The sequence below is a fragment of the Hyla sarda genome, chromosome 3, assembly GCF_029499605.1.
Source record: "Hyla sarda isolate aHylSar1 chromosome 3, aHylSar1.hap1, whole genome shotgun sequence".
Lineage (NCBI taxonomy): Eukaryota > Metazoa > Chordata > Amphibia > Anura > Hylidae > Hyla > Hyla sarda.
In genome coordinates, this window is record NC_079191.1 from 28,432,073 (window position 1) to 28,448,376 (window position 16,304).

The window sequence follows — 16,304 nt, forward strand, 5'->3', positions numbered from 1 at the left end:
TGGACAAAGGTAATCTCCCCACTGCCAGGGATCATCCATAGCAGCAACTTGGACCAAAGGATCAAACATATTAAAATCAAAATTCTCAATCAGGAGGTGCTTCATCGGGGACCCTGTTGGGCAATTCCACTTGGAGCCAGGAATGAAAAAAAAATGTAATATCATATTCTACTTCTGGTGAATCCCATCAGAAGTAGTATAAGTAACCCATGTATCTTTAGGTTTTGAATAATTTGTGTTTGTGATCATCTGTCTATGACCCATTGTTTTAAACAAACAGAAAACCCCTTAGGGGAGATTTATCAAAATCTATCCAGAGGAAAAGTTTATAAGTCTCCCATAGCAACCAATCAGATCACTTCTTTCATTTTTTCTAAGTTTTTTTTTAAATTTAAATAAAGGAAAGAAGTGATCTGATCAGTTGCTATGAGCAACTCAGCAACTTTTTCGCTGGAAAGGTTTTGAAAAATGCTTCCCCCCACCCTCCATTGTGTTCAAAAGGGGTTTTCTGTTTTAGGCAACATTTACAGAAGGGGAGGGGAGGAAGGCGGGGCTGGTTGTGGATAATAGAATTACCAAATATATTACATTAACAATGTACTTACAATACAGAGGTGGGCACCTCCCTGATACCCATAAGGATTGACCAGCTCCTGGTAGAGAGTCCAGTCCAGTAATTGAATAACAATAGAGTGTACATGAATGGTCATGGTTTAGGTCATATCTTTATTTGCAATTACATAAAGATTTGTTGACATCCATTAGCAATGGAAGGAAAGTGACTTAACTCATTGTAGCTTCTTCTCTACACAACATGGTGGTGAATCATGGATTTTATTGATTTAATAATGGGTGTACACATGGACCTTTTGTTAACAATTATGAAAAACAATGCCAAGTGTGTTTTTATTGATTTTTTTTCACCCAGTTAATGGCGTTTTCCTCCCATGAATTAGAATTTTTTTTTTCTCTGCTTGGTTCAAAAAACACAAATTAAAGGGGTTATCAAGGAAAAAACTTTTTTTTTTTTTTATATATATATCAACTGGCTCCAGAAAGTTAAACAGATTTGTAAATTAAATATAAATATAATAGGAGCACACACTGGGAAATAGCTGGGAGAAATGACAATAGATAAAAAACAGAAATGGTGTCCTACCTTAAGATACATAGGTTTCTGAAATATGGATGAGGATTGAAAAAAATGAATGGAGGACAATGATATAGTGCAATAAGTAAATGGTATGGTATATGCTAGTTGGATACCTGGAAATGTTGAATGAATAGTATGGCAGCCAAGAATAAAATAGATCCTTCCGTGGTGGGCCCGTTAATGGGTTACTCCAGCGCTGCAAAATGTAGTGTAATGGTATCTGCACTTCCTTAACAGAGATGTGATATAATTTCCTGATGTGATTAAGTACCTGGAGTCTGTAGATGGTGGAACAATCCCCTTCCAGGATAGAGGTCTTTATCCTGGAAGGTGATTGTTCTGACCATCTACAGACTCCAAGTACTTAATCACATCAGGAAATTATATCTCTGTTAAGGTAGTGCAGATACCATTACACTACATTTTGCAGCGCTGGAGCAACCCATTAAAGTACTGAAAGGATTAAGATTTTTTAATAGAAGTAATTTACAAATCTGTTTAACTTTCTGGAGCCAGTTGATATATAAAAAAAAGTTGTTGTTTTTTTCCTGGATAATCCCCTTTAAATATTTTAAAAAATCCATGTTCAATAAAAAATAGTATATATAAATGTTATTGGCAAATAACATCAAATATATCAAAATTCAAATTCCCTTTACCCCTAAGATCTACTGTGGGAGTTAATCAGGACATGGTTCTTCAGGGGACTTTGTCTGTGTGATCACCTGTATATGACCCATTCGTCAAACAAGCTAAAAAAGCCCTAGAATGAAAACCAGAAGGAGCCACAACTTATACGTATCAGGTTTCAGATCTATAGCACAGGAAGGAAAATTTATTGTATTGAAAATACAAAGGAACAATACAAAAACAAGTATGGAAAAGGACATGCAGAATGGTGCAAAACAGCATTAAAATAAAAAGGGGAAAACAGAAAAGTCGTATACTTAACAGTGGTTTGGGTCTTGATCTGTCCAGAGACATGGAAGAAAATAAGGCTCCACAAGTCTGATTCGACTGGAGTTCCACCTTTAGTCACAGATTTTGGAGCTGGGCCATGATTTTTATACCTTTCATCAGGGAGTGGGTTGGAAGAAGTGTCCACCTCCTTGTTGTTCAGCCTACAGGGAGGGCACTGTTTTATTCTGGCCTGATGTCACCCTCCCCCCCCCCTTCCTCCACAGAGTGTTCCATTTCATAAAACATTTCCCGCATCGCACATGGAAGGTATTACACAGATGGGAGTCCTTTTACTTATGTCTAGGTGAACATTTTGAGCAGGAAATATGAGGGGTTTTGAGTAACATGAAGGCAGGTGAACAAACTACTATCTATAGGTAAAACTGGGCCATGTTTGTACTCTATAGAAAATCTAATATAATGTCCCCTTCTGGTGATTACATAAATATGACTCTGAAGGGGAACCACGAAAAACACATTTTTTAAATAAAATACATTTTGTTCATTTGTTCAAACTAGGATCAGACAGGATATCCCTGACAACATGTATACAACACGATTAACACAAGGGATAGCTGTCTGGGTGCCTATTCACAGTATACTACTAACCCCTAGTAGTGGTCTTACTCATTCTTCACTTCCCTCCAACTCAACTTTCTTAACCTATTTTTTTACAGTAACATTGTGCTCTAGGCAGCCATTAACCCTGTCTACCCCTTGTCCCCACCCTACTTCTATTTCCCCTGACATGCTATAAAAGTGCATATTTAGTTTGAACAAGTGTGTACATTTATTTTAATGGGCAAAGGTAAAATTTTGTATGCCAGGGATCACTCCTTGCTGCAACTTGGACCAAAGGATAAAATATCTTATAGTCCAACATACCCCTGAGGGAGGAAATCAGGACGTGGTTCTTCGGGTGAGTTATTGGCTAATCCTCCTGAGATACAGTAATTAACAAATTATATCATAGTCTACTTTTAGGGAATGCTATTAGAAGTAGTTAAAGTAACCCATAAATTAGACTGCAGGTATCTATTTTACTGAAGAAGGTATCTATGGAGGTTCCGAAACGCGTCTAATATAGATTTAGCATGGACACCACTTTGGTACTACTATACTACATTTTATCTTATATCGCTCTCTGCTAGTTTTTCTTTCTTTTGAAGTCCAGACCCGGCGCGCAGACTTTACACAAGGCAGACGCCGGCTCGCAGACTTCATCTGCCATACTTGCACGCTGCCATATGTGCCGTCCAGCGCAAGAAGAACTACACAGCCAGTACCGTGGACCCAGCGAGATACCCCCGCTTCACCACATCCAGGTCTGCATACTAAGAGGGCTCGTAGAACTCCGCTAGCAGCCGCTCTCCCTGCAAGAACCAGGGAGGACTCGCTTAAATGGCTAAGGGTGAGCAGTACCGTGTACCAGTATCTATTACAGGATCATCTCTTATTTCATTTGCGCATTATTGATGAACATTGTTAACAATCGCCACAATCTTCGCATACATACCATATGATTTAAATCATTCCGCATTATGCACAGGACTCATCTCCCCCCTTCATATTGGAACATTATTATCATCATTGTTTTCACTGAAGTTGAGTGGTGCCCACCACCCTCTTTTTTTCCCCCAGCTTTTTAAGGTTTTATATATTTTTTTATACTGCTATCCTTATTTGTTTATTATTTTATATATATATAGCAGTCCAAATATAATAGAATAAGATAGGCTGGTCCAAAAAGTTTGAAAGAATGAGAAATGGCGTATTGGCAACTCCAAAAAAGGTTTAAATAAACATAGAGCGATCTGGGCAGAGTGGGAAAAGTAGAACAGTGGATAGGGAAATTCTGTAATGTACTTTTTTTTTTTTTCCCTTGCGACGGGAGGGGGGGGGGGGGGTGACGGGGGGCGGACGGTTGTATAATGTTTATGGGATAACATGATATTTTGTCTTGCATTTATATGTGCAATTTGTAATAAAAATGTATCATAATAAAACAAAAAAAATTAAAAATAAATATATATATATATCATCTTTTCATTTTTTTTCATTGCATCATTTGTACATTTATCTTACCATAACCACCCACAAGGGCCCTGTGGGTGGACTGTGTATATGCATTTGACTACTTCTTTTATTTAAAACAATAAATTAATCGTTTTTTAACTCATCGTTATCCATATATTTTTTAGACCTTGAGCTCCAAATTCCTTTCTCGTATTTCTGTTTATCTTATTGTACCTAGGGTATTGGTGCAACATTTGGCCAGCTCGGTCTATCTCTAATCTTGGTCTTGATCTGTGAGCTATCCCATTTATTCTTCTTTTTAACCCATAAATTATTTGTCTTTGTGATCATCTGCCTATGACCCATTGTTCTGAACAAACTAAAAAAGGGCAAAAACTGTTGGCGCGCTCAAGTTCTCGCATTCCAGAGATTATTTAAAGGGGTACTCTGCTGCTCATCGTTTGGAACAAACTGTTCCGAACGCTGGAGCTGGCGCCAGGAGCTTTTGACGTCATAGCCCCACCCCCTCATGACATCACACTCTGCCCCCTCAATGTTCCAAACACTGAGCAGCAGAGTACCCCTTTGATGTCTTTGTATTAAAAAGCAGACAGAGAAAACTTCCAAAATGCACTGCACAAATTATCTGAAGACCCTGCTGAAGCTAGTTGTTATCCATTAAAATTTGCCGATACACATTAGATGACTCATTCGGCCGACAGCTATTTCCCTCCAAATACTGATCTACCGTATATACTTGAGTATAAGCCGAGTTTTTCAGCACAATTTTTTGTACTGAAAACGCCCCCCTCGGCTTATACTCGAGTGAACTCTCCGCCTGTCAATCCCTTCTCAGTGGTCTTCAACCTGCGGACCTCCAGATGTTGCAAAACTACAACTCTCAGCATGCCCGGACAGCCATCGGCTGTCCGGGCATGCTGAGTGTTGTAGTTTTGAAACCTCTGGAGGTCCACAGGTTGAAGACTACTGTGGCCTTCATCATCATCCAGAACCCCCCCCCCCCAGTCCCCCCAGTGAAAAAAATGGACAGTCCGCAATGACTAACCTTCCCCACCGGATGGTCCCTGTAGCATCGATGGCCCGGACCAGCTCACCCGCCGAGGGGAGGTGAGTGCAAAACAAAAGGGGAGGGGGCTGGATGATGAAGAAGGCCGCAGTGGTCTTCAACCTTCGGACCTCCAGAGGTTTCAAAACTATAACTCCCAGCATGCCTGGACAGCCGATGGCTGTCCGGGCATGCTGGGAGTTGTAGCTTTGCGACATCTGGAGGTCCGCAGGTTGAAGACCACTGATGAAGGGATTGACAAGTGGTCATGATGAAGGGGGGGATGATGAAGGGGGTCTGGATGATGACATGGGGGGGGGATGATGTATTTCCCACCCTAGGCTTATAGTCGAGTCAATAACCTTTCCTGGGTTTTTGGGGTGAAATTAGGGGCCTCGGCTTATATTCGGGTCGGCTTATACTCGAGTATATACGGTAGATAATTTAATACATTTAAAAAAAAAAGTTAATCTCTAAGAAAACATTTGCACGTGGGGCAAATAAAGATAAATTATTGCTTAGAGCATAATTTACTATTAGAAATTGGCTGGATAGGTTTAGAGCTCTCATCAAAAGGCGTTTTCTGTTTAGGCAACATCAAAAGAAGGGGTGGGGAAGAAGTTGGGACCTGACTGTGGGTGATAGGATTTTGAAATATATTACATTAACGATTTACTAACATTACAGACAATACAAAGGTGGGAACCTCCCCAATGCCCCTAAGGATTGACCAGCTCCTTGTAGATAATTGAATAACAATAGATTCTTCATGAAATGGTCACGTTCTAGGTGATGCCTTTTATTTGTGATTACGTAAAGATTTGTTGACATCCATTAGCAATGGAAGGAAAGTGACTCGACTCATTGTAGCTTCTTCTCTACACAACATGGCGGTAACTCATGGTTTTATTGGTTGAGGTTTACACATGGTGACTTTCCGAAGAAACAATTAAGGAAAACAATGCCAAGTGTGTTTTTTGTTGTTGTTGTTGTTGTTTATTGAGCCAAAAACCCACCATGCTCTAAATGTGACCCTTTTTTCACCCAGTAAATGGTGTCTTCCTCTCAGAGATTGACATTATAATTTTTCTGATTAATTAAAAAACACGAATTAATGAAAAATAAAAAAATAGGATGAATTAATTAGAAAAGGTTTTTGGTACTCATCTATATTAAAAATTCACTTTATAACATCCATTAAAAAAATAAAAAATAAAATAAAACTTGCTGCCGGCAGTACAGCTATGGAACTGTTTTGTGGTCTTAGGCTGGGTTCACACTACGGTTTGTAACTACGGTTCCCGTATACGGCTTGGAGGAGGGGTGGGCGGGGCTTAATCGCGGCGCCTGCAATCAGCCGTATTCGGGAACCGTAGTTAATGCATGTCTATGAGCCGACCGGAGTGAACCGCAGCCTCCTGTCGGCTGCGTTTTCGGCTGTATGCGGTTTCCCGACCGCAGGCAAAAACGTGGTCGACCACATTTTTGCCTGCGGTCAGGATACCGCATACGGCCGAAAAAGCAGCCGACCGGAGGCTGTGGTTCACTCCGGTTGGCTCATAGACATACATTAACTACGGTTCCCGAATACGGCTGCTTGCAGGCGAGGCGATTAAGCCCCGCCCACCCCTCCTCCCAGCCGTATACGGGAACCGTAGTTACAAACCGTAGTGTGAACCCAGCCTTACACTTCCTCTGGTCTCCCTAAAAAATAGGATATTCTTAATTATTCATCTCACAAATATTCCCTGAAAACAACCACTCTTCAGACTGTAGATGTGAAGCATAGTAACTTACATTACTCCTATGCTTACTAGAAATGTAAGTATGAGTGTTCCTTAGTGTATGCAGACTGTTGCTTTAAAGGGGTACTCCGGTGGAATTATTATTATTTTTTTAATCAACTGGTGCCAGAAAGTTAAACAGATTAGTAAATGACTTCAATTAAAAAATCTTAATCCTTCCAGTACTTATTAGCTGCTGAATACTACAGAGGACATTATTTTCTTTTTGGAACACAGAGCTGTCTGCTGACATCACGAGAACAGTGCTCTCTGCTGACAACTCTGTCCCTTTTAGGAACTGTCCAGAGCAGTTTGCGTTTGCTATGGGGATTTTCTTCTACTCTGGACAGTTATTAAAATAAACATTGATGTCAGCAGAGAGCACTGTGTTCCAAAAAGAAAAGAATGTCCTCTGTAGTTTTCAGCAGCTAATGAGTACTGGAAAGTTTAAGATTTTTTTTTTTATAGAAATCATTTACTCATCTGTTAAACTTTCTGGCACCAGTTGATTTAAAAAAAAAAAGTTTTCCAACGGAGTACCCCTTTAACTTCGCCTGCACATTTGTCTATCTTCATTGTATTAATGGAGGTGCTGATTATTTCATTTTTTTTTTTTTTTTTTTTGTAGAAGAATTAAATATATCAATGAAGAAAAAATGAATAAATCAATAAAAATAAATTCCTACATATACAGTATCTCCCATAAGTGAGTCCACCCCTCACATTATATACAGTATATCCCATAAGTGAGTCCACCCCTCACATTATATACAGTATCTCCCATAAGTGAGTCCACCCCTCACATAATATACAGTATCCCCCATAAGTGAGTCCACCCCTCACATTATATATACAGTATTTCCCATAAGTGAGTCCACCCCTTCACATTATATATACAGTATATCCTATAAGTGAGTCCACCCCTCACATTATATATACAGTATCTCCCATAAGAGAGTCCACCCCTCACATTATATATACAGTATTTCCCATAAGTGAGTCCACCCCTCACATTATATACAGTATCTCCCATAAGTGAGTCCACCCCTCACATTATATACAGTATATCCCATAAGTGAGTCCACCCCTCACATTATATACAGTATCTCCCATAAGTGAGTCCACCCCTCACATTATATACAGTATCTACTATTAGTGAGTCCACCCCTCACATTATATATACAGTATATCCCATAAGTGAGTCCGCCCCTCACATTATATATACAGTATATCCCATAAGTGACTCCACCCCTCACATTATATATACAGTATCTCCCATAAGTGAGTCCACCCCTCACATTATATATACAGTATCACCCATAAGTGAGTCCACCCCTCACATTATATATACAGCAGTATCTCCCATAAGTGAGTCCACCCCTCACATTATATATACAGTATCTACTATTAGTGAGTCCACCCCTCACATTATATACAGTATCTCCCATAAGTGAGTCCACCCCTCACATTATATACAGTATCTCCCATAAGTGAGTCCACCCCTCACATTATATATACAGTATCTCCTATAAGTGAGTCCACCCCTCACATTATATATACAGTATCTCCCATAAGTGAGTCCACACCTCACATTATATACAGTATCTCCCATAAGTGAGTACAACCCTCACATTATATACTGTATCTCCCATAAGTGAGTCCACCCCTCACATTATATATACAGTATCTCCCATAAGTGAGTATAATATATATGTGCAATGGCATCCAACACACCTTTGGTGTGAGTACAATGTAAACAGGTATTGCAAAGTATACATAAAAGATCACAGTACAAGTGTAAAATGTATTAAGACAAACAAACATAAGCAACCCCCGGAAGAAGGAACTATAAACGCTCCAACCTAAGGTGTGTTGGATACCATTGCACATATATTTAGAATTTTTTTTACTCTGCACATCCTCAGTAGACCCTATTTTTCAGTTGCTACCATCTCTTATACTGTATATACCATTTATGTGTGAATATATATATATATATATATATATATATATATATATATATATATTTGGAATTTTTATATTTAGGTTTATACAATGTAAAGTAGTGAGTCTGAGTCTGTATAACAGTGTTTAATTTTGTGTCTCCTCAAAGTAACTCAACACACAGGCCTTAATGTCTAAACTTGACAACCAAAGTTATATAGAGTATGTAATTGTTTAAAAACATTCAAATCTCTTGGATAAATTACACAAAACAACTAGCAAGCACTAAGGACAATAGAGCACAGACTCCTCCCTGGTATCCTTTATGACCTGAGCTACTGACATATTAACATACTGTCCAGTCACAATAGAGTCTTTATGTAAGGTCAAGTTTTAGGTGAGATCTTCATTTCCATATGACAAGATGGTCATTTACACTTCATTATCTATATAAGTGGGAGGGATCTCGAGCTCTTGGCCATGTTCTACTTATAAAAGACCACTGGACCTCTCATTGCAGTCACTTCTTGGGTGTCTTTGAACCCCTAGAGAACTGACCTCTCTGCTTTTAGGGCTGAAGCTCCTGTTATCTACAGGAACAAATTCATCTTATAGGGAACCAAGTAAATGTTCATTGGCCATTGTGTTCATAGATTAGGAAAATATTTTTAAAGCTACAATGGAATCCGTTAGAGAAGTTAACATCCAGACTGTCGATTCAAAGGATTTCCAACTGCTTAAGAATTTGGGCAAGGGGACCTATGGTCAAGTTTTCATGGCTCGAGAGAAGAAAACAGGTAAGTCCACATAAAAACAAAATACCATATAGAGAAACTTTTTATTACTTATGTTTTTGAAGTTTCAATACTTTGGAATTTTGAGTCATGTTTATGGCTTTAATGGTGTAAAATGTTAAATGTGCATCCGTAGTAATGCACATAGGGATTGAATTATCTTCATAGCCATTAAGTTCAGAAACTAGTGGTGGCCCGAGACATGAGATGTCACCAATAGAATCCTTTCACTTGTATCTATGACCATCACAACTATATTTCCCTATTTACAGTATGTTTAATATTAGAAGTAAGTCTCCTTTCTTGCCATGTGTTTGTTTTTTGTGTGTATTAACCCTATGTTATATCTCCTCATCAGGTAAAATTGTCGCCCAAAAACTAATGAAGAAAGACAGAACAAAGTTGGATGATTACCTTCATGAGCTTTTCATTTCAATCTACCTATCCAGCCATGAAGTCATCATCTTTAGTTATCCCCTCTTTATTGAATCTGTGGACCATTACATTTTGACCCAGGATTTGGCTCCTGCCGGATCACTCCATTCTATCATAGAGCCTCGTGTAAGTATTTTTAAATACATATTTCATGTAAGTATTTTTAAATATATGTTCCATATTTGGGGGTATTCAGACATAAAATGTAGTAAATATTACTGTAGATATCTGAAGGGATGCAGTCAGGTATAGTGTTTTTTGCCTTTACTGATGTTTTTTTAATCCCGAATCATTTGGCTCTCCAGTAGTTGCATTGGTTGGTGACCACTGTTTAAGACTAACTCCACATTTGCCTATATTGTACACATATTTTTGATCCAGATAAATCAAATATTTAAGTTTTTTTTCCATTTTTCCAGGTTGGGATTCCAGAAGTAATAGTGAAGCGTTGTGCATTACAGTTGACAAACGCCCTAGAATACATGCACAGTAAAGGACTGGTGCATAGAGACTTGAAACCAGACAATGTTTTACTAATGGACAAGGAATGCCACCAAATCAAGCTGAGCGATTTTGGCATGACACAGGTCGCAGGTAGCCTTGCTCCAGTTATGTCAACTCTTATACCTTACATGTCTCCTGAGCTTTGTGAACTGAAACGCCATGAAACTCTAGTCTTGGATCCTAGTGTTGACATTTGGGCCTTTGGTGTACTTCTTTATGTGGCATTTACTGGATATTTTCCATGGAAAAGAGCTTCGGAAAATGATCAACTATTCCAAGAATTTGTTAACTGGCAAAACTTTGGAGACCATGTTCCACCACCAAAACATTGGAACAAATTTAACACAAAGATTCAGGCTTTGTTTCATGCCCTGCTTTCTCAAGATCCAAAGAGCAGGAATCCCATAACTTCTGTCCTAAACTATCTTGACTGTACTTGGGGAATAGAGGATATTCCAGAAGAGACCATAGAGATTGTTATTGAAGAAGATGATGTTCAGATGAGTAACCATGAGCATGAGGTCATTGTCATTGAAGGAGAAGAGGAGTTTATTGTGGTGGAGAACCATGGAGATCTGGATTGCATAATTTTTTGTGAAACCACAGATGAATCTCTTTCTGGATCCAGTGACCCCACAATGCTCTTTTTGATCGATAGCACTGACCTTGCATTGGGATCTGAAGTAGAGATCATTCAGACCTCACAAGTTGAAATGGTAACTTAAAAATCTCCCTGGTTGAACATACAATGTAGAGGCCAGTACACACTAACTAGTAAGTATATAGCTGCTTCCAAGTGAAAATTGTGAAAATGCTCATTGGATTTGAGGTTTTCATACAACTGTGGATGTGAGAAGTGGCGGAAGGGTCTGGACATCTGAAGTGACTACACAGATAAAACCCCCCTACCCAATTCAGTTTTTTTTCTTCGTGTGAATAATAACCATGAAGTGGAAAATTGGAAAGGGTAGAGGAAGTTATTTTCACCATAGTCATCAGCAGTACTTTTAATATTTGATCTCCAGGGGGTGCCTGTGTGGTGGCTTAAAGAGTACCTGTCATGATCTTGTTACATTTTATAATCCTCCCAGTTCACTGTGCCTATCATGATAAACCACCCCCTGCCCTTATCTGTTTTATTTTTTATTTTTCTACTTTGAAATTGCTCTGTATTTTCTGCTCCGTCTCAGTCAGATTCACAGACTGGGAAGGGGCGTTCCCCAGCAGGTGTGATATCATCTGAAGCCCTACAGGGGATAACTTCCTCCCTTGCTCTGCTACACACAGCCCAGAGCAGTTCAGTTTGAGATGAGCTATGATTGGCTAAGGCTGCACACCCCCCCCAGCACTCCAGACTGCATTTCCTGATTTTGGACTTCTGCCAGGCCAGCAGGAGTCCAATGTCTGTGCAAGAGATGGGGGAAAATGTGCTCTGGACCAATAGGGAGACACCTAGTGGCAGCTTTTTTAAACACCAATAAAACATAGAAAACCTATTACTTTTTTTTTTTTTTTTAAACAAACAAAGTACATTAGAAAGATGTTTTATTAATCATAAGGAGTGCAATAGCAAAAATTTGATTTAATGACAGTGCCCATTTAAGCAGACATCAAAGCACATACAGGTCTCCCTAAATTTTTGAAGGGACTTCTTGTTTAGAGGCTTGGGGAATAAGTTCAGGACCTTTATCTTTGCAAGGTTTATCTATTAAGTGTTTAGTTTTTTGGCACAGGATGATAAAATTTATTGGGGGACCTCCATCCATCATTTTAGGCGATTGTGATTATGCAATCAGCCCCTAATGGACCGGGCACTATATTTTAAAAATTTTCAACATTGATCATAGCATCTAAATTAACCCAAATTTACCAAATTACTGGAATTAGCAGTGAGTCCCAGCTACTGATAGCAGCTTTTACTCAAAGGATATAAACCATACTAAGTTAATGAGCAAACTTTATATACCAGAATCTCAATAAAATTATTTCAAATTTCATGATTTTGCTAATTTAATTATTTTGAAATCGATTTTAATTATTTTGAAATTCATTTAGATTTAATTTTTTTATTTTTATTTTATTTTTTATGATTTTGATGAAATTTTTTTCCAGTTTTGATGATTTTAATTATCTTTTTGATAATTTAGATTTTCATAATTTCAATTTAAATTTTGATGATTTCGAATTCCATTATAATTTTGATGATTTTGAGTAAGATGATTGTGATTTTCATGATTTTCATTTTGATTTAAATGCTTTTGTTTTGTGATATAAATTCTGATTTTTTATTCATTTCTATTTGGATTATCTCAATTTTTATTTTGATAATTTAAATTTGAGCTTTGCTTTTGATTTAATTTTGATGATTTTTATAATGATTATTTCAATTTTCTTTTTGATTATTTTGATTTCAATGGTTTTAAGTTTGTTTAAAATTTTGATGATTTTAATATAACTTTTTTGATGATTTTCATTTTTATTTTGATTTAGCTGACTTTGATTAATTCCATTTTCATTTTATTTTCAATTTTGATAATATTAATTTAGAATTTTATTTATTTATTTATTTTAGTTTTGATTATTTTGATTTTGAACGAGATGATTTTATTTTATTTTGATGATTTAGATTATTTCAATTATTTCAATTTGCATTTTCTTTTTGATGATTTTGATCAGCTTTTTCACAATTTTGATGTTTCGAATGTTTAAGTTATAGTATTGATGATTTTGAGTTCATTGATTTTAATTTATACTTATATTTTAATTATTTTAATTTCATTTTGATCATTTTGATTTTGTTTTAATTTTGATGATTTATATTTTCATTTTGATTTTAATCATTTCAATTATTTTGATTATCCTATTTTCATTTTCACTTTGATAATTTTGATTTGAATGCTTTTGATTTCGATTTTGATTATAATATTGTTGATTTTTATTTTATTTTTTATTATTTTGAGGATTTTGATTTTAATGATTTTGAAGATTTTTCATGATTTCTATTTTAAGGATTTTTATGATTTTAATTTTCACTTTGATTATTTAGATTTTAATGATTTCTTTTTTTTTTACATTTTATTTTATTATTCCTTTATATCTCAATTACAAACATTTTTACTTCATCATTTAGTTACAACCAGTATTATCATTAATGTCTTCACACATTATTAAAGAACTTAACCCCCCCTTTGCAATTTCCATTTTTGGGTCCAGTGCCCTGGCCAACCCATATCACCCACATTCATATTAATAGGCTCCCCTATTTCTCTTCCCTCTTTTTCCTTCATTTCCTTCCCTTAATTAAAGGGGTACTCTCGGGGCATGGCCTGGCTGCCGTGGTAAATGGCCGCTTGAGAGGAGAGCTCCGTATCCACAGCTCCTACTAACGTCTCATCCTAGCAGTTACCGCCATTAGAATCTGCCAGCAACTCTCCTGCATCTCCCTGAACCCTCACCAAAGATGTCAGTGCGGAGAAAGAATGCCACCAGACAGGAGAAACTCTCTAAATTCTACTTTTCTTGTGTGGCCCGGAGCTCCCAAGATGGCGCTGACTACCCTGATCGCCCTCAATCTCCTGCTACACAGCCTGCCGGGGCTCGCAGACCGTCGCAGCTTACCTCCCAGCTGCCGTGCCGCTCCACTTCAGACCCGGAGCTCCACAGAAGGACGGCTGATGAATATGGAGATCCCTGCTCCCTGGCTGCCTTTGTGTCCCCAGCGAGAAGCGCGAGTGCACTGCAGCAAGCCCAGCACTCTCCATTACCTCCTTCCGCAGCTTGGGACTCCCCTGCTGGGACTCCTCTGTACAGCCCTGCTAAACAGAAACCTCAGATGACGGAATCCGCAAGCTCTCTGAAGGTATGTGACTGGGGCTTACAAGAACCTTCTGACACACAGGGGGTGGAGGAGCTAGCCACCATATCAGTATCTGATAAGTCCCTAACAGATCCCACTATGAAAGAGATGCTACTAGTGCTCTATAAGGCATCCCTCGCTGACTTTGCTGAATCCCATAATACCCTCATTAATGCCACGAATGATACGTCTAACAATGTGGTGGCTCTTAAAGCAAAAGTTGCATATCTGGAAGACAGGAGCCGTCACAATAATATTAAGTTACGGGTGGGTACCAGAAACTGTCCTCCCTGATATCCCCAACTATGTGAGATCCCTCCTGAAAGCTACTTTACCCTCTTGCTCTGATCAGGAACTAGAAGTGGACAGGGGACATAGAATCCTGAAGCCACGGAATATGGATGACTCTGTACCCCGGAACATTCTGGCTGGGATCCACTTTTTTACTATTAAGTAAAAGGTGATGGAGTTCTCCAGAAAAAATAACGGATTACCTGCACCCTTCCATAGAATTTCCATCTATTCTGATCTATTGGCTGCCACACTACAAGCCAGAAGAGATCTCCAACCAATTACTATGGCACTCTAAGATTGCATATCGTTGGGGTTCCCTGTTCGCCTCTTAGTTAAGAGGGGTGAAACTATTCATGTTATCAGCTCCCTTGCAGAAGGACAGCAGATCTTATTCTCCTGGAACATCCCCATGCAATCGGACTCTGACCAACTGAATACATATTCCCGCTTTCGTCCTCACAAACCCTGACTGCCTTACCTATTGCCTTATACTTATACCTTATCTTTTTTAACATCCCGTCCAACAGTTATCCCCAAATACTTAAATGTTTCTCCCTCTCCTATTATTTTCAATTTTTTTGTGAGATATTTGTCAATCTAGTGGCATCAATACAGTTTTGTTCCAGTTAATACTTAATCCTGATTTTTCTCCAAACTCCTCTATTTCTTCTATAACACCTTCCAATGCCTGTTGCATATTTCGAATATATAACAAGATGTCATCTGCGAATAATTATATTCTGTCCCCTGCCCCCTGACATCCAAACCCCTCCATTGTCTCCATAGTTCTTATTCTCATTGCTAATGGTCCGATATAGAGGGTAAAGACATGGGGGACAGGGGACAGCCCTGTCTTGCTCCCCTTGTTAATTGAAATCCCTCTGACTGAACCCCATTAACCAGGACCGCTGCCCTTGAAGAGACATATCAAATTCCCAACCACTTCATAAACCCTTCTCCAAACCCATATCCCTTCATAACAGTCCAAAGGAAAGACCACTCCACCCTTTCAAAGGCCTTAACTGCATCCAATGACAGGATGGAGCAGTCCCCCCCTTCCCTTCCACCTGCAGATTACCGAATAGTCTCCTCACATTATCTGCCGTTGTCCTATTGCTCATAAATCCACATTGATCATTTGATATTAGTAAAGGCATTACCTTCACCAGTCTCACTACTAAGATTTTTGCCAGTACCTTCATATCTGTGTTTAGCAGCGACATTGGCCTATATGCATCAGGTTCATGTTCATCCTTCCCAGGCTTCAAGATGAGCATTATCACTGCCTCTCTCATTGAGGGGGGCAGAGTTCCACTCCTAAAAATATCTATAAACAGTTGCAGTAATCTTGGAACAAGAATGCCACCATATTTTTTATATAATTTGTATGGCAACCCTTCTGGGCCTGGGTCTCTTAATCTAGATGCTTCTCTGACCACCTTCCACACCTCACTTTCCAGGATTTCACTGTCTAGTGTTTCTGTGACTTTCTTTGTTA

General features: G+C 38.4%; 1 protein-coding gene across 8 annotated transcripts in view; it reads left to right on the top strand.

Moving 5' to 3' along the window:
• LOC130361225 (serine/threonine-protein kinase SBK1-like) overlaps window positions 1–16,304 on the top strand; it is a 613,716-nt gene that overhangs the window by 582,251 nt on the left and 15,161 nt on the right. For 5 of the 8 annotated variants that reach the window (XM_056563973.1, XM_056563974.1, XM_056563970.1 and 2 more), the window contains one exon: window positions 3,283–3,509. In XM_056563973.1, the coding sequence (XP_056419948.1) occupies window positions 3,283–3,451 (169 nt within the window). In that variant the 3' untranslated portion in view covers window positions 3,452–3,509. Of the gene's footprint in view, window positions 1–2,373; window positions 2,398–3,282; window positions 3,525–9,647; window positions 9,721–10,075; window positions 10,279–10,571; window positions 10,747–16,304 lie in introns of those variants that run through there. The other 3 variants (XM_056563972.1, XM_056563971.1, XM_056563968.1) reach the window with 2 other exon arrangements.